Consider the following 22,266-nt stretch of genomic DNA (forward strand, 5'->3'; position numbering starts at 1 on the left):
AAAAAAGCTTTCAGCCGCTGTTTACCCGTCTTTATATTTTGAAATACTTTCAGAGAGAATATTTCCGTGATCTATGATCGATTCAGATATATTCCAGGAATTTGTCGTTACCTGGCTACATCCAAAAATTATTTTTTTTTAGACTCTCTCTAAGAATACCAGGTATTCAACAACAATTCAAACACATTTTTATAATTCTTGGCGATCCTCAGGATTTCTTGTCATTATTCGCATTCCCAATTTGTGCAGAAATTATCATAGAATTCAAAATTATTTACCAACGATTCAGAAACATTCGAAGAGTTTAATGTGATCTTCATTTGATTACGAACTTATCTATCAATTTCTGGTTATTCTTTAACATCCCCAATTCATTCTTAGATTCTCTCAGTATTCCAGAGTATTCATCAACAAATATGAAACATTAGAAAAAATCAAAAATGACCTAAAAGTTTTCTGTAATCCTCAATTAGTTCAGAAATAACCTAAGAATCCCTCGTTATGCGTCATCATTCCAAATTAGCCCTGACATTTTTTCAGAATTCCAAACTATTCACCAATGAATCAAAAATAAGTATTGAGAAACAACTTAGAAATATATTGTCATATATATTGAGGTGTTTGGTAACCACATCCCACTCGCTCTACGCGCGTGTGTGTAAATGAAATTGATAAATATGGGTTGTGAGAAGCGTAGGGCGAATATGATCTCAACATCGATTGTACTGAATCGATTCAAATTCAACATGTCGAATCGATTGACCGATGTTTGCTTCTTAAATACGACCAAATGCAATTTCGCATGATTTCTTAATTCTTTCCATTGAATAACGATTGAAATACAAAATTATATATGAAACACTTACAGGCTAATTCAAAACTAGGCTAATGATTTATCAAGTCATTAAAAAATACTTATCAATTTCTTGATCTTGAATTGAAACAAAAAATCAAATGGAAAAAATCGATTCAATCGATTTTTTGTGCTCCCAACATCGATAAAAAAATTGGATTTTCGGAACATCTATTCAAAACCACCAAAATTAAAAAAAACTTCAAAATAGTCTTATATTGCTCTGTGAAGTTCAGAGCTTTTCTTCCCTTTCTTATTATCCTCCAACATTCAAATATGTCCACAAATTCTCTCAGATTTCCTAAGCGTTTGCCAATATTTCAGAAATACTCAACGAAATCTGCATTGAAAAATCAGAACAAATTGAGGTTAAGAAATATCACATATTTCCAATATGTCCAGGCAATCTCCCAGAATAGCAAAGCATTCACCAACAATGCAAAAATAATCTGATAGTTGTCTTTGGATCTAAATTAATTCATTTTATGCTTCAACAATCTGATACTGATGGAGAATGAATGGACTTCCCCGCTATGTGGTATCTTTCAATGGCAAAACGAAGTTTTTTGTGGAGGTGCTGAAAATCGAACCCATGATCACTAAAATTTTATGCAATAGATATAAAAAAAAATGTTGCTCACGTTTTGTTTGCCCACAAATTGTTATCGTCTTTTTTTACAATTTTTATCAAACGTTTTGCAAAACTTTCAATTTATTTGATACTATTGAAATGGAAACTATGATTTCAAAGCCATGTAGATCGAATTTTCGATCCACAAAATATAGTTCATGTCTATGCTATATAGTTCGTCGGAGATAACAATTCTCAAAAACTCATATCTATGACTATAGAGAAATTGACTGAAAATTATGATATTTTGCTCCACTGTGACAGGCTACCAAGGTCGTTCAGCCTAAAGTAAGTTATTTCAGTTCCTTGAGTAATTGTTTTGTTAATATCCACCCGATTATGGCATTCTTATATTTTCCGTTATTTGAATTACACGCGATTACAATACTCCCCATAGCGATACTTGGATGAGCTCACTACTACCAAGAAAATTTGAATTTGAAAGCTGGCTATGTTAATCCCAACGGAAAAGCCTCCAGTTTCGCCTTAAGATCGATTGTCATTGGGTGGAAACATCACCTGTTGAAAAAAATAGTAAATAAATAAATACATAAATATCTACCAGCAGCTCATAAAGCTTCTAACGAAAATGAAACAAAATTTGTTGTTGGTGACTAATCTTGATATAAATGTGACACAATTTTGTTGTAACCCACTGCTCGTATTTCCTGTGCCCCGGATCAAATACGAATTCTGTCCTTAACTTTTTGTCTGCCCAGAGTTCTGTTTGAATTGTTTTCAAGATAGTATAAGATTAAAACTCTGAATTCGATAAAAATATTTACCGATTTTTTAAATCTAACCTGATATGTTGTAAATCTGTGTTTGACGTTTTTAGTTGTTATGAAGCAACTTATGTTCAAGTTTCACAGAAATGCAGTTTTTCTTGTGAAATAGCTTGGGGAAGAAAGCGATTCAATTTGATGTTCTCTAATTAATGAAACTATTATTAATTATTTTTTTAATTTAACCAATCATCTCAAAAAATTACACAAAATCGATTTTTTCTGGTTCAACACATCTTTTGTTATTTCAACACACACTGAAAAATCATGTTATGCCTGGTTTACGCTTAATTTTCACAAATTACATGTCACATTGAGATGCTCCATATTGAAAAGCATTTTCATGTGTCATTTACTGTACGACAAAAACAAAAGAAAACAACAAAGGAGTAGTGTTTCAGTGTTTAAGCGTGTATCAAAATATGGCTTTTTTTAAAACTGTTTAGTTTGTTGGCTAACGCAGGGTCCACAAATTTGAATAAATTAAAACACTTCTTCTCTCGGTTTGGTGTGTTCTAAAGGACAGCGACAAGGGTTAGAATGCTAACGAGTGATGATGGCGTTCTGTTTGGAAATTGGGATCGAAACTAAGAGCTAAGAAAATGATTTCATGAGTCTTTCATAAGACTGCGAAAGTCAGAAATTATTTTGTATTGTAGTAGCGAAAGAATTTTTTGACCACTTACGATTCTCCGGCGTTGCGTCCAAGGTGCGTTGGAGGACAAACGTACTGCTCCGAAAATTGCCATCCACGTTGCTTTCGCTTGACCTTGGAAGCAAGACTCCGTTGTGAGCACCCAATCCGAAGAAACCTTAGAAATATGAATGGTTAAATTGCAAAACTTAATCAGATAGACGTCAGACGCAGAACTTACCAGCGTTCCATCGCAAACGTGCGTATCCGCACGGAACAAAGCTACCATCCAGGGCCAATCGCCCGGCGAAGCCATCTTGGACAGACCCACGTTGGGATTGCTCGGCAGAGCGGACTGAACTCCACATTCCAACTGTCCACAACTCACGTACAACGATTGCTTGCTCTGGCAGGTAGTCCGCACAAACGAGATCTCCGACGCCCTAGGATCCAGCACCCTCACATAGCTTGTGTTCGGTTCCGTATCGTTGCGAATCTGCGAATAGTCCACCCGTTCGAAGCCAAGCGCTTTACACAGCGATTCGGCAACTGTACTGCGCACGTAGTCGTTCCCTTCCATGCCCACGGAACACAGTTTACCGGTTGTACCCTTTTCGGAGAATACTGCGTAGCCTTCCGAGAAGAAGCGAGGCCGGTAGGGTGCGATGGGTGGTGGGAATGTCAGATAGGTCACTTGAGGTGAGATTGATACTACAAATGGGAAATTGTGAGGATTAGATTAGATCCAACAGTATTGATGAATGAAGACAACTTACGACAATCCTTCTCGTCGCTTCCATCGGGGCAATCCATTTTTCCGTCACAGCGAGCATTTTTCGCATAGCATGCTCGACCTCTACCACAGTAGATCGCTCCGTACGGACAGAACGTGCAGGTGTTCTCATCGGAAAGATCCGGACAGTCGGCCACTCCGTCGCACAGTCGCGAGGACAGAGCATTCGATTGCAATTCACTGGTGCAGCCCGGTCGACTATGGCACGACTGGATCGCCGTAGACTCCGGAAACCGTTCGCAATCCAAGAACTTCTTGAATCGTTCCGGTAGTCGATCACCGCATCCGCTCCAGAAGGCTTGGCAATACTGACGACAGATCTTACCAGCCACTGGTTCCTCGATCCTGCGGTACTCGCACGGCGGTTGAAGCAATCGACAGACGAAATCGAATGCTTGTCGGAAGCACTCCGCGTCGACTAGTTCCCGGAATGAGATCAGGTCAGCTTCGACCTCTTCGATCGAACCGTGCCCGAAGAAGTTCGGATAGGTCGTCATGTTGTAACCGACCGACCGACAGTAGTTAAGACGCAGGGGTTCACACTTTCGTGGAGGTCGTACGGTGGTTACCACTTCGCTGATCTCGTCATCCTTGCCACCTAGCGGAGAGGACGAAGTCCCCGGAATGTCGTCAAACTGGCCAAGAACTTCCTTGATGATCAAACTGGACGGATCGATCGTTAGATTACGGAAGTAGCGTGGATGCTCGGAGATGATCTCCTCCATGAGGATCGAGTGCAGATCGGCCGTGGAGACTAGTTCGGCGTACGGGTCGAAGTACATCGCAAAGTGTAGGGTCAGATCTTCGCCTTCGTTGCTGGAAAATATCAGATGATAAACGATTTCAAAGTCGGAAACAGTCGATTCACTTACCCATCAAGTGCCAGAATTTCACTTCCCTCATACGGTTCCCTCAAGTCAGATCGTCGCATGATCAGGTTGATTCGTTCCCGGTAGTCCCGTGCTCGTTGCTGGAATCGAGGTGTGCTCTGATCCGCCAGTTCCGGTATCCAAGAATCGCCATCCACTACCCGCAACCGCGCTCGGAATATTCGATCTGGGAGCGGTTCTGGCCGTAGATAGGTGTCTGAAAGTTGCAAAAGAATAATTATCCCGGATCATGGATTGCGTGCTTGCACATGTTTAGCTTCTGCAGCAGCGCATGCAAGGGAGACACGTGTAGTTCCCATCATTGAAGGCGCATCAAGTAAAGAGAACATAGACACATAACACAGATCGTGAGAATCCAACGCTTCTTGAGAACAATGCCTCTATACGGTCGCGAAAGTGAAATGTGTGTAACTTCAAACGCGTGTGTCTTTCAGATATGGTCATTTCGAAATACTTTCTCGCCGTCCATTACATTTGAGACTACTGATGCAACCATTACATCATCCATACTTACATCCCACGTAGACAATGACTCCAGCAAACAGCAGTATCAGCAAAAAGCCCGCAATCAGCGCACAGCCACACTTCTGGTTATCCCCCAGCTTTCTCCGGGTAAACCGAATGTCCGAATCGCTGGACAGGACCGAATCCGCTCGGCTGTTCTTGTTGGGATGTCGATGATGGTGATGGTGGTGGTGATGGTGATGATGCCCATTGGATGACTTGTGGTGTAGTCCGCCGTTCCGATGATGCTTCGTTTGACTGCTGTCCGAGTTGGATCGATGTTTGCGGGGTTTGTCGGGACTGGAATCTCCATGGGGGGATGTGTCCAGGCTAAGGTTCAGGTGGTGAAGGTGCCCGTTGTGATGCAGGGTCGTTGGTGAATGGAGATCGTCAAAGTAGGGATCGTCTTCCGGCGGTGGTGGAGGTGGAAGGGAATCACAGTCGTCCGAGTCGGGATATTTTGTACTTTTCTGAAAAGATAAGACCGATATTCGATATTTTAGACATGAATTATGTTCGAAACTTAGCATCTACATATATACATTACAAGAATTATTTCTATCCGTTTGTATAATGGAGTATAAGAAAATCAAGTAACACACTTTTGTGTAGACCTCTGTGGACACTTCTGTGGAGGTTTTTTGGAAACTTCGGCGAAGACTTTTGTGGAGATTTAAATATACAAATACTTTTATAGAGACTTCCTTTGAAGATTTCAGTAGACAATCCTGTAGAGATCTATGTATATATTTCTTTGGAGACTTCTAACCTCTGTGTAAATTACTGAGAAATTTCCATATGAAGGCCTCTGTAGAAACCACTGTGGAGACGTCTGTGCTGAGCTTTCTCAGATCCCTGTGCTTATTGTGGAGACCGTTGAAAAACCAGTGGAAGACATTTGAAGACTTCTATGGTCATCGCTGTATAAATCTCTATTGAAACCTCTTTAGGAAGCTGTAGTAACAATCGTTTTTGCCTAGAACCCCGTGAAATTGGGAATCTCCGATTCGATCAACTTTTTACGTAATCCGGGGTAACATTGATTGAAATATCCCTTTAGGTTTGAAGCTCAAATCGACATTCAGGCTTGATAATACTCCTCAAAACCACCAGAATTCGGTAGCATGCTCTAGGGCAGCGTCCTGCCTTTGCCTCGCCGTGAGGGAGCGGAAAAATATTAAGCAGAGTTAAGAATAATTAAACAGAGTTAAAAAATATCAAGCAAACCACAACGGAGGAAAATTCCGTCACAAAAGAGTACCATGACAACTCCGTGAAGCCTGTTTTGTTCGGACGGGTCACTTAAGAGTTCTTTTAAAGTGTGAGTAAGCGTAAGCATAGTAGCAAGAGAGAAAGAGTACCTCAACTACTCATGTTCATGTCTACAGGAATCGCTTCAATGATTCCTCCAGCCATTATTTTTTAGTAAATTCACCCAAGTTGCGCCAGGGATTCATCCACGGATTTTCAAAGGGGCTTCACCAAGAATTCATTCAAGAATTCTACTATCATTTCCTCCATGAATTTCTCCAAAGATTCCACTAGGAATTCCCTTAAAGATTGTACCAGAAACTTCTCCAACGATAACGTCATGAAAACGCCTAGGGATTTAATCCGTATTTCTTCCAAGGATTTTTCCAGGAAGTCCTCCATGAACGATTATCGGAAGTCCCCCAGGAATTTTTTCAGTGATTGCAATAGTTTTTTTTCGAATTATCCACAAGGAATTCATTTTTAGTTTTCCAACAGATTTCAGCGATTGCACTAGAAATTCCTCCAGAGATTCCACCAGGAGTTCCACCAAGAATTCCTACAGGGATTCCATCAGACATTCTTCAAGGCATTTCCATGAATTCTAACCGATATTTTTCAGATAATTTCTTCAGAAATGTCCTCAGAAATTCCTCCAAAAATTCACCAGGAATAACTCTAGGGATTTCACCACCCTTACTAACTTTCCTGGGATTCCTCCAAGAAACATTCGTACATTTTTCCAATGATTTCATCAGAAATTCCACAACGATTTCCATTCAATTTATTATCATTTCTTCCTTGAATTACCCTATAAAATTCTTCAAGAATTTCCTGAATGATTCCTCCAGGAGTTTTTCCAGAAATTCAATTCATTTTACGTCGTCAGGGATTGAATCATTATTTTTTACAGAGACTTCACTAAAAATTCATCTAGAGATTCTACAATAAATGCCCCAGAGATTCCACCAAAATTATCTCTAGCGATAACATCAACAAATCGCCAAGAATCTCATTAGCATTTCCTCCAAGAAGACCTTTAGAATTTTTCTAGGAATTCTTCCAGGGTAGTTTCATGAATTTCTATCGGTTTTCTTCCAGAGATTCCCCCAAGAATTTCTCCAGAGGTTTTTTTTTTTGGGGTTTGTCCAGAAATGTCCTCAAAAGTTCCACCGAAACTTTCAAAATTTTATAAGCAATTCCCCAACCAAGTTTCCAGGGATATTTCCAAGAAGTCTTCATATATTCCCCAATGATATTGCTGTTTGCGTTTGACGTGCAAATCCAGCCTTACTGTGCTTCAAATGCGGTTATACAAAGTAATCAAAGGATACTTAGCAACCATGGTCCATATCACCACCAACCTAGCAAAGAAAACCAATCTTTGACTTTGCCTTCCTTGTTAAAAATTTCACCTCGTTTGGTGTTCCTGCATTTGATATTTGCATTTCAAACGCACACAACAATACCACCAGGAACTTCAAAACGATTTCCTTCAAGGTTTTTTCAACAATTCCTCCAGGAATCACTCTAGGAAATTCTTCAAGGATTCTTCCCAACGTTTATTTTTATACTCCATTAGGGATGCCCAATTTTCAATTCCCATAATCGGCCCTCCTGACTACCATCGGACCCTGATGGTAAACTATCTTCATCATCCTTGTCGTCGAGTTGTCCACCTTTTTTCCTCTTTCGATTTTTTCTTCCTTGATTAAAAGAGTAGGGGGACATGGGGCAAGAAGGACACCCGGGGCAAGAGTGCCACTTCTAATTTCACGTAGTTCAAATCAATTTTTTGATGTTCAACGCAGGATAAGTATAAATTGAGTACTAATTGAGGGTTGTGTAAATATTACTGTTAAAAATGTTAAGTACAAAAAATTAGAAAAATGTCTTTAACTCACCAACGCAAAATATGCGAAATATTATAAAAATTTAAGACTGGAAAACAAGGTTTGACTCCCAATAAATACAAAACATATTGATTTTCCCGCACAGTATTGATGATTTTCAATTGTTTAATATAGCTGTAAGGAATTTTTTTTTCGAAAAAATCCATTTGACATTAAATTTTACATATATAATAACAGTATGTCTTATGGGGCAAAGGGACACCGCAATTTTCTCATATAAAATCAAATGAACTTTTATTTTTCTTGTTTAATATTGCATTCAATCAATGTTTCCTACTAAATAAAATCAAAATAAACCATCTTGGACATTCAAAATGGTTTCTTAAATTTTTTTACTATTATTGTTACAGTCAAATAAGATGAAAACTAAATTAATTTCGTAAAATTACTTTTTAACTATAAGTCAACTTTTAACCCTCAGTTTTTATCTTTACTTACTCTACAATTTATCCTTTAGGCGGGGAAATAATAATATACAAAATTTGTGGCATTTTGCTCTGGTGATCTTCTTGCCTCATACGAGTGGCACTCTTGCCCCATGCCTCGTTTAAAAACCTCATAAGAAGGGACATTTTCAAAAATCTCAAATCATCATGTGTTTCTTATATTTTTGAAATCTATCGATAACATCATTTAGAACAAGAGCTGAGCTTGCCCCTACACTGGAATAATCTTCAAAAATTGTGCTAATCAACCATGATTTGAACCTATATATCTTAAGGTGTCCTTCTTGCCCCCAGCCCCCCTACATTTCGATTGGTAGCGTTCTGTTACAGCAACACGATAACAAGACTCCTGAACCACACTGATATTGTAAATATCGGTGACTCCGTTGTTGTTCGTATCGTTTGGACTTGCGTTCATGTCTTTTTTGCTTTCCCAATCTTTGCCAATGCACGCATACTGACTGATATGTGCGTCGCTTCCAATGTTGCGTAGATGGAAAAGGTTTTCTACCCTTTGGATGAGCTGAGTAGTCCCATTTTATCGACTCTATTGGTTCTTGGATTACTTGCACTGAGTCGATTGAAACACTGCAACGATGATCATCGTTGGATCTAATGTGCTGATTTCTACTTTGACCACTATTTAGCGCACTGTTATGGTTCACAGTATCTTTAGAAATATTATGCACGAAAGAAATTTCTACGTTCAATTCTTTTCTTAAGTTATGGTTTATACACTCTAGATTCCAAAGCTCATACCGCATACACGTCAATTCGTTAACTAATCGTGAAATGTCCGTATTCACGTCGAATAACTTATCGAATAAAAAAACATGAACGTTCATATACGGTGCTGACACAGGAGCTCCCTGTCAGAATAGCCTCCGTTGTTCATTCTTCTCACTGTATGTACATTCACATAATCTTATTCAAATGTTCTCTTCACTTTTGCAAGTCTTCGTATCTGCATCCTGACGCATCTCATCCCGGTTGAGCCCCCAATTTGTAGGTTCCTAAGATTCTGATGCCATCTTGTTGAACTATTTGGACTACAGAAACGAAACATTCATTTCAGTTCAATCGTTTAATCGCATTTACAGTGATTCCGTACTGCTAAGCCGATCACTACAAACTAGTTCACTTCAAAACGCAACCACATACACTCAGAAACACGGGTAGTCACAGAATGATTAAATTTTAGTAATTTATGACTATTTTCTATCTGCCTCTCTTTCATCCTGCAGGGAATTTTATTCCTAATTGTCAATTCACCTAGGTTGAAGCATCGCTAAGCTTCAACCCAGTCTAAATGACAGTTAGTGTGAAAATGCACAGCAGAATGAAGGAGATGAAGATAGAATATAGTCATTAATGCATAAACTTTAGTAATTATGTGTCTATTTTTATTTCTGAGTGTACACCTTCCCAACGTTTATTTTTATACTCCATTAGGGATGCCCAATTATCAATTCCCACATATATGACGTTGTTTTTCTTTTGGAATTTTTGACAATTTTTGACAGATTTTACCCATTTTCTGGCATTTTTTTAACATTTTTGATCATTCTTGACCATTTTTGACCATTGTTTAAAAATTTTGATCATTTTCAACAATTTTTGACCGTTTCAGACCGTTTTCGACCATTTTTGACCATGTTTGACAATTTTTGATCACCATTGTACAGTTTTGACCATTTTGTCCATCAATTTTTTTACCTTGAATTTTTACAGGGACTTCACTAAAAAAACATCCTGGAATTACTCCAGAGATTCTACCAGGAATTTTCCCAACGATTACGCAAGGAAATTCCCCAGGGATTTCACCAGTAGTTCCTCTAGGAAATCCGGTAGGATTTTTCAAGGAAGTTCTCCAGGAGTTCCTCAAGGAATTCTTCAGGGATTCCACTAGAATTTTTTTAATGATTCCACTACGTATTCCTTTTAATATTCCATCGGAAATTCCTCCAGGGACTACACTAACAATTCTTAAAGAGAGTCAATCAGGAGCTCCTCAAGTAATTTCACCAATATTTCTTACATGAATTCCTCCAGAGATTCCACCAGACATTCTTCTATGAATTCCATTAGGTTCCAGAGGTTCCTCCAAGGATTTCTCCAGAGAATTTTTAGGAATTTCTCAAGCATTGTTTTCAAGAATTTCTTCAATAATTTCACCAGGAATTAATTCAGATATTTTACCAGGAATACTCTTACCAACTTTTCAGAGATTCCTCCAAGAAGTCTTTTTAAATTTCTCCAACGATATCACTAGGACTTTACAATGATTTCCTTCCTAGCTCCTTAACAATTACTCCAGGAATTTATGTAGGAAATCTTAAAAGATATGTCTACACGAATTGATTCAATGATTTCTCCAGGAGTTTTCCAGCAATTTCAGAGATTCACCCAGGAACTTTTACAGAATTCATGCGGGGATTCTACTAGAAATTCTCCCAAGAATTTCTCAAGAGATTTTGCTTGGAATTGCCTTAGATATTCCACCAGTATTTCATTTAGGGATTCCTTTAGGAAGACGACTGGTATTCTTCTAGAAAATCCTTCATAAATACTTCCAATAAGTCCTCCATGCATTCTTCCAGGGGATTGCTTCAGGGATTCCAATGGAAATTTTTTACTTCAAGGTTCCACTAGGAATTTCTGATGAGGTTGGCGCTTCAGCTACATAAGCAAAAGGTCATGAGTTCAATCCCAGGCCCGCCCCTTTCCTCGTATATTGTAGTTGTGTCTTTCACTTGCTTCTATCTTCCTCTCTTAATATATCACAGTTGATCTATCACAGTTCATCGCAATTGCTAGAACCAGAGACAGACAAAAAACAAATTACCTTACGTTTCCATTCTTCCATCATTATAGCACGTTTTTCCGTATGCCTGATACGTAGGCGGCCGCAAACCAAACAAAAAGCCTCTCTGCCCTTAAAATTATACCAGCCCCAAAACTGAGAAGAAATGCTCGAACGAATATACAGGAGAACGTCTTAAACTAATCCAATTATCCGAATCCAATTCATGAAGAAATTTCTGGAAGGATTCCAAAGATGCTCTGACTGACGACTTTTTGAAGAAATTTGAAGTACTCCGAGGAAAGACTTCTGGAAATAATTATTGAAGAAATTCGTTTGAAAGAAAAACATCTAGAGCCATCCCAGATGGAATATGTGAAACTTTTTGGATGAATTTGTTTAAGACTTATCTTGGTAGACGCCTGACAAATAACTTTCGAGTTTTATAATAGATTGTTTGCAAAATTCTCTCATCATATATTGCGGACTGTGGATAAAACTTTATTTTTGATAATGTCTGGTTAGATTTTCGGCAGTATATTAAACTTGGTGAACTTCAAAAATGTTTCAAAAAATCAATCAGGAAGCAATTAAGTTATCAACATAAATGCTAAAGCTATTTAAAAAAAAAAATAAAACACAAGATTAATTTCAGAGGGAAAAATGTTCATCGGTCATAGAGGGGCGAGGCAGAAGTCTGAATTTAAGTTGAACACCAAGAATTTTACACAAAATGTTTTATGGCGCCATTCAAACAATGTATTAAGGTGATGTTCTGTGGTGATGTGCTAGTATCCATCGTATTAAGCATTGATCAGTGAGAACTGCAATTTTCCTAGTATTGCATTGAATGATGCTTATACAAACCGATGCCAAACAATTCTTTCTCAATACGTCTTTAGCATTGTACAATGAGATTTTGATAAATCTTGATCTTTTTTTGGAAGTAATGCAATGAAATTGCATCTTGCCGTATTCTCAATTCGTCGTATCGTTTTCATTTCTGTCACAATAAGTTTCCAGATTTGTCTCACAACTTACGGCTCACTGTGATATAGTGAGTGGTCAAAGCACAACGTATCAACGCTATAATAAAATGTTTTACTATAATATATAGATCTACGGGCATCTCCCTTCATTCCTTCACAATGATGGAATATAGGGAGGGTGTACCAGTTATGGTCATAGTGGTTCCCTATTTGGCCATATTTGAAATTAAAATAACTCTTACATTTTAAATCTTTTTGAATGTTTCAACATCAAGATATATCTTAAATCTAACTGCTACAACAAACAAAAATTTTCAAAATTTGATGGCATTAAAGTAATCACGTATGGCGAAATAGAGAACCATTATGTCCATAACTGGTACTAGTTACATTCTAATTTAATAATTTTCTTTAATATTCATTGTTCGTCATCAAAACTCAGCCCACACTTATGAACACAATTCCTTTTGAACAATTATGGCATTTGTTCACAGTGCAGTGAAAACAACACAGTCAAAGGAACCGTATTTTTACGTCGAGCATCACGCACACATTGATACGCACAACCTTTTTTTCCCCAGTGCGACGGATTGAAATTTGTTTACATTCTCAATTTTACGCGGTCGTTGAGAAAATTTCATAAAAGTTCGTGAATTAAAGAAATTTCACGGCGTGTGATTCGAATGAAATTCTTCAGTGAAGAAGTACGAAGGTTTTCCATAGTGAAAATAAGTGCCCAGCGAAGTAAGTCACACAGGGGGCGGGAAGAAACTTGTATCATTAAGAGGTGTGGCTGGTATCGATCGCTTAGCATATTTCTCAAATCGTGTTCGTCCATACGATTTCGGTGAAAAAGTGAAAAGTGGATAATTGAACTGAAGTTATTTAACGAAATACAGTAGTTTTATTGCATTTTTGGTGTACAAGTGTACAAACCATAACAGCTTTCACAAAATTACACCTGGAAAATGAATCTTAGTTGCAGGTAAGTTGGAATATCCGCCGTGGTGGAACATTTAAAGTTTGATACGACGAATAATAGCGCTTACGACGAAGTAAAACGAAGCCCTAGTCATCTAGATTTAATTTTTTTTCAGCGGCCTAGAGACCCTCCCTTCTGGCTATGCCCATGTGTACCGCCAAGAATTCAATTGTGAATCCCCCGTCAAGAATCACTAAGGATGTTCTAAGAACTTTATTATAACTTCCTGAAGCATGTTCAATATGTTGCATCGAATGTGTAGAGGAGCTCCTCAAATATTATAGAAAAAAATAAAATTGTTTTATTTTTTAACTCAAATCAACCCAATCCCAAGCTTGTCCATGCCTCTAATATGTAAGCAGTGGTTTTGAATCCCCATTGAAATTTATTAGTTGGCAATATAACTCGTTAGGCAATCCATTAACTAATCTTGAACCACCTAAAAATCGATCAACCAAATTGATCATAAGCATTTTCGTGTGAGGTAACCTGATTAGTCAGTGTGCGTATGTTTCAATCAACGCTGCAATCAAAATGCATATGAAACAATCGAAACAATATTTGTTCATCGATCACATTTGGTGAAAATTAGCGAAAATCTTCGAGATGCTTGCTCAAACAGGCTCCGATTTAAGATGGACGAAACTAAAGCTTCATTGCACAACGCCCGCATGCAACAAGATCGGATTGAAATAAGTAATAGTTACCACATTTTCCTAACCAGACTCATTTGCTTCCAAATTTTACTTTAGATTTCGATCCGTTAGCTAATTTGTTCCATCCGTTGCTCAACACAATCGGCGGTCCACCCTGCTACCGATTGGAGATTGGTTGTAATTAATTAACTGTGTATACAGCGCATTATTTCGAACCAAGCCGTTGACAGCTGTTTTGTTCCTATGTTGCGGAATATTAAAAACAACCTGAAAATTGACTCGTAAAGAAGAAAATACCGTGAACATGTCCGTGAAACAGGTATCACCCCGTGACACGCATTCGTCATGTTCGCGGACACGAAGGGTTCAACTTTGAAGCCGCGAAGTGGATAAGTTTACGGAACGACGAATTCCCGATCAGAAGAGAATAGCAAGCCTTATTGAGCTTTTGAAAAAGTTTTACAGCTTTGATTATGAACTCAGATTTTAGTCTGTTATTTTATAGTTGTTATTTGGAGTTCACCTCTTGTTCCAACCTTTGATATTCAATTTATATATTACGGTATGGTTTTGGACATATTTCTGCTCGGGATGCCCGTTCAGTGCAACGCAGCGAGAGCGAGTAACACGCCGAATCGAATCGAGTCTTACGCACTGGTGAATGCATAATGAGAACAATAATTTAATCGATGCAGTCAGCTGTGTAATGGAGTAGGAGAAACTGAACTTTTTAAAATACGGAACCGATCGGTAAATTGCGCGTTAAAGTCGTTGGACTGCAAGTGTTTATTGTTGCTGGAGCATAATTAACGAGTGCACGCAGTTTATGTGTGTGGCGATCGGTCCGGAATTTGGTTGCGATTTCGTAACAGATTGGATACGGATATTTTGTGTTCGACGTCGTGGGGCCCAAATGGCCGTAGTGGTAAACGTGCAGCCATTCTACAAGACCAAGCTAAGGGTCGTGGGTTCAAACCCCACCGATCAAGGATCTTTTCGTAAAGGAAATTTTCCCAAATTCAAATAGAAGCTAGAAGCTAGAAGCTAGAAGCTAGAAGCTAGAAGCTAGAAGCTAGAAGCTAGAAGCTAGAAGCTAGAAGCTAGAAGCTAGAAGCTAGAAGCTAGAAACTAGAAACTAGAAGCTAGAAGCATAAGTCAAACTACAAATATACATCTTTATTCCGAAATCAGAAAACGTTGTTGATGACGTTTGAATTGTGATGTGATGACGTTTGAGGATGCGTAGATATCTTTTTGAATAGCAAGTAAAAATGAAAGTCCGGAAGTTCCACTGGCTAGTCTTGTCCTTTTGAGCGTTATCAATGTTTTTCGGAAGGTTTTTTGCTCTTCAATTTCAGCCAACCAAAAAGTTAAAACCGGTATTTCCCACATGTCGGTGTTTTTGTTCAAATTTTTCAGGAACCCGTGAAGACCTTGCCGACCATGGCAGTGATGATGATTCAATGAACCACTGCGCCGCCACTGTTGAATTGCAGCTACTAATTTGAATAATGGGCTGAAACGATCTGCCTAACCGGTGGAGAGTAGCCACGGAAAAGAAAACTAGGTATGGATTAGATGAGAGGAACAAACTATGAAGAAGCGTGTCATTTAGTTTTGGATCGGTTATGTAAACACAAAGTGGTTGTTCCCCTTGTTCCGCGACATTCGACGGAACGGAGAGCTAATCTTATTTAATGTTGAGATAATGTGTTGTCATCGAAGAAAGGTTGCGAAGTATTTTTCTGGTTTCTTTCGGATTTTTTTTGGTAGAAAGGAACCGGTTGGTTGAGATTGTGTGAAAGTTAATTGTTTGATGGAAATCAGGAAGCATTGATTGCAACGAAATTGCACTGTGTCTCAGGGAACTGAAAACGATAAAAATCTGGATGTTTTAAAAATCTTCAAAAAGTCGTTTTTTGTTGCCTTGCGTTGCGAGGTAACGGAGTATTCCGTAGGTTGCATACTGAAAGCTGCCATGTTAGGTACTTTACTGTTATTAATCCAATTGCTTATGAAAAACTTCATCTAATCGCATGTCAGAGATGAAAAGACAATTCCAAGTTGCCGAATGAATTCCTGCAGCAACACATGGAATAATAACACGAAGGTGCGAAATTTTCACAGTAATTTTAGAAAAAATTCCAGTGATAAATTCTGGGACAATCGACCTTTTGTCTTTCGACCTTTTGTCAAACGTTCCTTTTAAACAGCGCATGATGAAATCCTTGAAAGATTTTCATTAGTATCCATTTCATTTTTTTTAATTTTGGCCGACAATGTCCTTATCATCCGCGAAGCAAACAAATTGACTGGATCTGTGGAAAATAGTACCCCAGCCATTCAAGCGCAATATTGAACAATAGGCACGAAAGTCCGTCACCTTGTCACAGCCTCTAGCTAGATTCAAACGAGCTGGAATGTTTGCCTGAAATCTTCACACATTTTTGCAAGCCTTCTACCGTCACTCTGGATGATATATTCAAAAGCAATAATCTCTGAAAGAAAAGGAATTTCAAAAGCAAAAATTTGAAAAAGAAGACATTTCGGATGATATCCCTGGAGAAGAACTTGAAAATCCCTCGAAGGAGCTTGAACAAATTCTCAATGTATCCCTTGAATAATGTCTGAAACTAATTCTGATGAAATCATTCGATGCATTCTCAAAGGGTTCTGCAGACAAATTTGTGAAGTAAGTTCTGGAGATATTTTAAGATACCCATGTAAAGTTTCAACAGATGTCCTTGTAAATTTTCAGCAGGAATTTTTAAAGATTGGGAATTCTTGGAAAAGTTTCTGTAGAAATTTTGGTTGTGATTAATAGGTGTAACATGGTCACTTTTTTGTTTATATTATTTTAAGATTTATTCAATATAAATATAGTTGTTCAACCTTCCTTAGCCGAGTGGTTAGAGTCCGCGGCTACAAAGCAAAGCCATGCTGAAGGTGTCTGGGTTCGATTCCCGGTCGGTCCAGGATCTTTTCGTTATGTAAATTTTCTTCACTTCCCTGGGCATAGAGTATCATCGTACCTGTCACACGATATACGAATGCGAAAATGGCAACTTTGGCAAAGAAAGCTCTCAGTTAATAACTGTGGAAGTGCTCATAAGAACACTAAGTTGAGAAGCAATCTCTGTCCCAGGGAGGACGTCAATGCCAAAAAGAACGATGAGATAGATCCGGATTTTCGAGGTACGTGCATAAAATTTTTGGGCCGCTGCTGTTCTTCCGACTCAATCTTCACAACGATTGCACATCTGCTAGTGAAACTTACACAGCGTAAACGAATACACATTGAACAAATTACACCCAAAACTTCAATAGAAAATACCCATCGGGTAAAAAGTTACATCCATTTAAAAGTGATGCAATTTGATTCCCTCTATGAAGAGGTTTTGCAACCTTAGAGAAGTATTATGAAAAAAAAAAATAAATAAACAAATCACTCAAAAAAGTACTTGTTTTTAATTATGAATCGTGGTTTACGGCCAACCAGCCGAGTGGAAGTTTAACAACTACCGAGAAACTAAACATTACATATAATTTGCAATTGGATTAGATGGACAAATTGATGTGAAGATTTGCGAAAAAGTTACACGTCTTCTCAGTGAGAATCGAACTCACGACTCCCCGATCTCAAAAAAGGTTTTTCCTCTTCCAAATTTATGTCAAAATAAATGAATAAATACTCAGATTTACCCACATACCGTTTTAATTCATATTACGGACAGCTTTACATTCCGGGCACTCTACTTTGTATGGGAAACATTTCAAACGAAATGTTTAAATTTTCGCCGTTCAAAAGTTCCCACATCCGAGGTTCGATTTAGTCAACATTTTCCATAGATGTCTAATAAATTTCATAATGTTCTAAGGCAACGCCTCTTTAGTGTTTTGCTGATTTCAATTATTGGTTTGACTTTTCAAAATTTGATTTTCATTAGCTGTCCGGAATTCGAATCAAAGTGTCCGGAATATGAGGCGAAAGTATGGAAGCGTCCAGAATAATAATCATGAAAAGACCACACATTTCTGTTTGTTTAAAATTATTCATGTAACGAAATCAAAATCTTCACTTACCAATTGAAAGTTAATTGTTTTGAAGTCTCGATAACGTGGAGGAATCACACAAAACGATCCATTTTATATGCTTTCAGATGAATTATACTTCACTGAGGCCATAAGTGTGCGTAATATGAATCAAAACGGTATGGAAACTTGTAACTGGTTGTAATGTTGTTTGAAGTTTTTTTCTGCCTCCCTGTTAACAACTGAAGAATCTATGACAAAAGGACGAATAGAAGGTCAAAGAACAAAATAAGAAGGGACAAAATGGACAATTTATCACCAAGCCTATCGCTTTCGATTTATGATCCCTTCGATCGTTTGACCTAATGATTTTCGACGTGTTGTCTCTCATCCTTTTGTTCTTTCGACGTTTTGTTTTTCGAACTTTTGTCAATAAACCGTATAAAATGGTATTTTTTAATGCAATTCATTACACATCTTCCTGTTTGCATTCTGAAATCATATTACTTTCAATATTTACATAATTGTGCGAAACGCTGTTGCCATCGAAAACTTCAAATTTTGAAAATATTTGAATGAAACGATATTTTGGAGACGTTTTTATATAATACCTCTGTCATTTGAGTAGGATGGTCAGATAGAATGCTGGAGTATTCAGCAAACTTGTTACAATTTCATTAATCGACAGCTGTGCTGAAGACATCATATTAGACAGTCGTCAAGCATTGTGCTCTGTAACAACAATCCACGTCAATACAAAAGGAAAGTAAAAATAACAAAAAGGTTTGAGACACTATTTGCCAATACTTAAAGATATGCATCCGAAGATCATAACAATAAATACACGTTTTATCACGCTCCTCATGAAAGCTTTGAGTATTATTTCTACTTTGTAACACACAAGAGAGTTGAAATACTTATTAAGTAGTATGATAACCATGGGCGTAGCCAGAATTTTCGTTAGAGGGGGGCAAGCGATCAGTTCGTTTATGAATTTCGCGCAAATTGATCATTATCTATAACATATGTAGTGCTAATAGTTAGTTTCTCGGGAGCACCTCTTAACATTCTGTTGAACAAACATAGAAAGATTAATAAGATGTTTTGTTCAGAATTAAAAAAAAAATCAAGTTACCCGTCACGAATATTGCGCTATATATTTAGGTTAAGAAAGGTTGTATAATTTGAAAGCGTTTGTTTTTCTTATAAGTAGGTGAAATCAACTTACCTGTAATAATTCTGAACAGCTACGGCAAATAAAATGTAATATGTTGTTTTTCCATTTATTTATTTATTTACTGCTTTAGTCAACAGGTGAAGTTCCCACCCCAATGACAATTGATCTTAAGTCTAAGAGCACAAACAAACTAAACAAACATTTCACATGAATTAACATAAAAATTGTCTAAAATTACACTTATTTGTTCCACGCGATACATTAAAATTAAACACATGATAACAACTATTAACAACTGTTAACAAAACGTTAATCAAATCTACCAAATTAGAACGATAGTGTTGTCTAATAACACAGAACACCTAGATATACGAAATGAATGTAATGTTTGGAATAATATTAATAACGAAATTAAAAAAAGAGTCTCACAATGTTAGATAGGTCCTTTCGAAAAGTTACGCTAGAACTATTCTAACAGTTATGTATGAGCTTTAATCAAACTGACTGTGCAGCTCCGTATCCGATTAACTATGATAATCGTTATCACTTTCATTCTCCCATTAATCTTCGATCGCATGAGTGCTCACAAGCATGAATCGACTCGAACCGATCTTCATAAATCAATTGGTGCATGCCCAGGGTATCAACCCCAGTTTGAAATCTTCTCTCTTCCAATTTTGCAGCTATAACGAATTTTAATTTTGATGGCCAGGTGACCATTATCAAATTGAAGAAGAAACAACCGTTTAGCGGTTTGTAGGGATTCAAATAGTTGTACGAGTTGAGTGATAGAGAGACGATATTTTTCCACTGTTCCAAATGGTCAGTTTATCGCCGAAAGTTTACTGGTGCGTAAAATGTAGGTGAAATTTCCTTACTTATTTCTCTATGGAACAAAAGAGACGACGTGTGGAAGCAGTCCAGCCACAACAAAGCTCAAACCATTGAGGGAGTACGGGGTAATATGCGCCCTCTAGGAAACACTCAACTTTATTCTTATTGAGTTTACAAGGAAGTAGCATGAATAAGCTAGGCAAACGCGCCACCCAGTTGTTATATAGTTTTTGTGTCAAAATCCAGATATTTTTCAAATTCTTATGTATGCAGCAGATACTACGCAATTCTTTGTCTTGTTTGAGTTTGGCTTTCAGCGGCGTAATACAAATTTAACCGATGGATTCAACCTTTAAGTATGGCGCATTTTGTCCCGCGTCATTTACTCCCAAAGCTGTCAAAAAAGACTTTTTTTAAGTGGAAATTACGAAATTTTGTTGAGAGGCGTTAAAATTTGTAGAGTTATTGTGTAAAATGATGAAATTTAAATAAAACACCTTTCATCTTGGATATATTGCGGCGGCACGTTTTACCCTGATAGCACATTTTACTCCTAGTTCCCCCAATAATAGGGAAAGGTAGCCGGGGAGGCCCCAATAATGGTTGGGTGCGATCGTGTGATTATTTATTTTATTGTTATCTTGTCCATCGTGCGGATGTTGTTCGCGGATCGGTATTTACACAGAGAGTATAATCGGTTATTTATGGGGAGCGATTGGGAACACTAATTTGGAATTGAGTCACGTTTGGCGGGCTATAAAACTATATTGGCTGCTGCAGCAGTTTGTCAAATATTTTCATAAACTGTTCCCGAATTTGAATCCAGTTTTGAGCTGGGGAAATTGTTTAGTGATATGGGAAACGGACAAAAACCTTCTTAATGAGCGCCCAGTTAAAAAAAACAAGTTGGTCTGCTGCATTCAGTTCGAATAATGAAATTGTATAAACTAGTTATTCATTAGGACGCTATAAAGGACCAGCTCAAAAATTATTATTTGGTCCGAGCTTTTTTACAATAAATACCGAATAATAATTAGTGATGATTTATAATAAGATCTGAGAACTGAAGAAATGTGGAGAAAGGAAAGTGTAATTAACAATATAATACCTATCGTAAAACTAAACATTATATATACATTCTTCGGAATTGGTATTAGGATGCAGAAAGAAGGATCACACTTAATTATTTTCTCAATACCGTATGAAAGTTATTTACGTCGATTTGAAAAAGTATTCGGGATTTATTTATATAGGCAGACCACACACTAGTAGTCAATGACGTACTGGACGAGATTTGTACAGTGCGGGCTCTCAAAGGGTCGTGAGGTTCTCAAACGAACGGTTATGGAACATGAGCCCAGTTAAGCCATTTCACGCCTTTTCAGGCGTATGAAGCCATTTTGTTCCGATTCAAGCCATAATTTAACCATCTTTACCACGCGTAATGAGTTAATTAATTTAATAATCATGCGGATTGGATTTCCGAAAAAGCTCAAAGTATGTGTTACTACATATAAATCAATTCTAGACATTTTCAGCCTTTAAGGCAATTTTCAACCGTATCAAACCATTTAATGCTGTTTTAGTCCATTTAGATCAGTTTGAAGCTATTTTAAACCATTTTCAACCGTTCGAAGCCAGTTTTGGGCATTTTACGTTGTTTTAAGCCATTTAAAGCGATTAAAAAACGATTTTTCTAACAAAATTCAAGATGGCGGCCAAATTCAAAATGGCCGCCTAAATTGTTATAACTTTGAATGAAAGCTATATCCTTTCTCTATACGACTTAGTGGTTTGCTATGTGTTCCAAGCGAAATATGAGACATATCCCGTGAAGAAATACCCAAGATTTATCCAAAAATTGGCTTTTTCGCCAACTGTGCAGTTAGCTGGCGTTCGAGGGGTCCACCAATTTGAGAAAACCGAAAGGACCACCCTTAAGTTTTATCGAAAACTAGCGATCAGTGACATGAAATTGGAATTCTAATGATGGGTGCCGATGGCGGCCTGGTTTCAGCGAGAATTGCTCCTGTAGGATGTTAGAAGAAATAACCAGAAAACTTGCTGGAGGTTTATAATATAGAATAGAAAAA

At 37.7% G+C, this 22,266-nt stretch overlaps 1 protein-coding gene across 1 annotated transcript in view; it reads right to left on the reverse strand.

Annotated features, from left to right (window-relative positions):
- The window catches only part of LOC5572002, a 294,570-nt gene that overhangs the window by 30,723 nt on the left and 241,581 nt on the right, over positions 1 to 22,266 (reverse strand). The window contains exons 4-8 of the mRNA XM_021843284.1: positions 5,101 to 5,560; positions 4,569 to 4,782; positions 3,680 to 4,512; positions 3,145 to 3,614; positions 2,956 to 3,081 (exon numbers count right to left, since the gene is read on the reverse strand). Of these exons, the coding sequence (XP_021698976.1) occupies positions 2,956 to 3,081; positions 3,145 to 3,614; positions 3,680 to 4,512; positions 4,569 to 4,782; positions 5,101 to 5,560 (2,103 nt within the window). The remainder of the gene's footprint in view (positions 1 to 2,955; positions 3,082 to 3,144; positions 3,615 to 3,679; positions 4,513 to 4,568; positions 4,783 to 5,100; positions 5,561 to 22,266) is intronic.

This window comes from Aedes aegypti, chromosome 1 (genome assembly GCF_002204515.2).
Source record: "Aedes aegypti strain LVP_AGWG chromosome 1, AaegL5.0 Primary Assembly, whole genome shotgun sequence".
Taxonomy (NCBI): domain Eukaryota; kingdom Metazoa; phylum Arthropoda; class Insecta; order Diptera; family Culicidae; genus Aedes; species Aedes aegypti.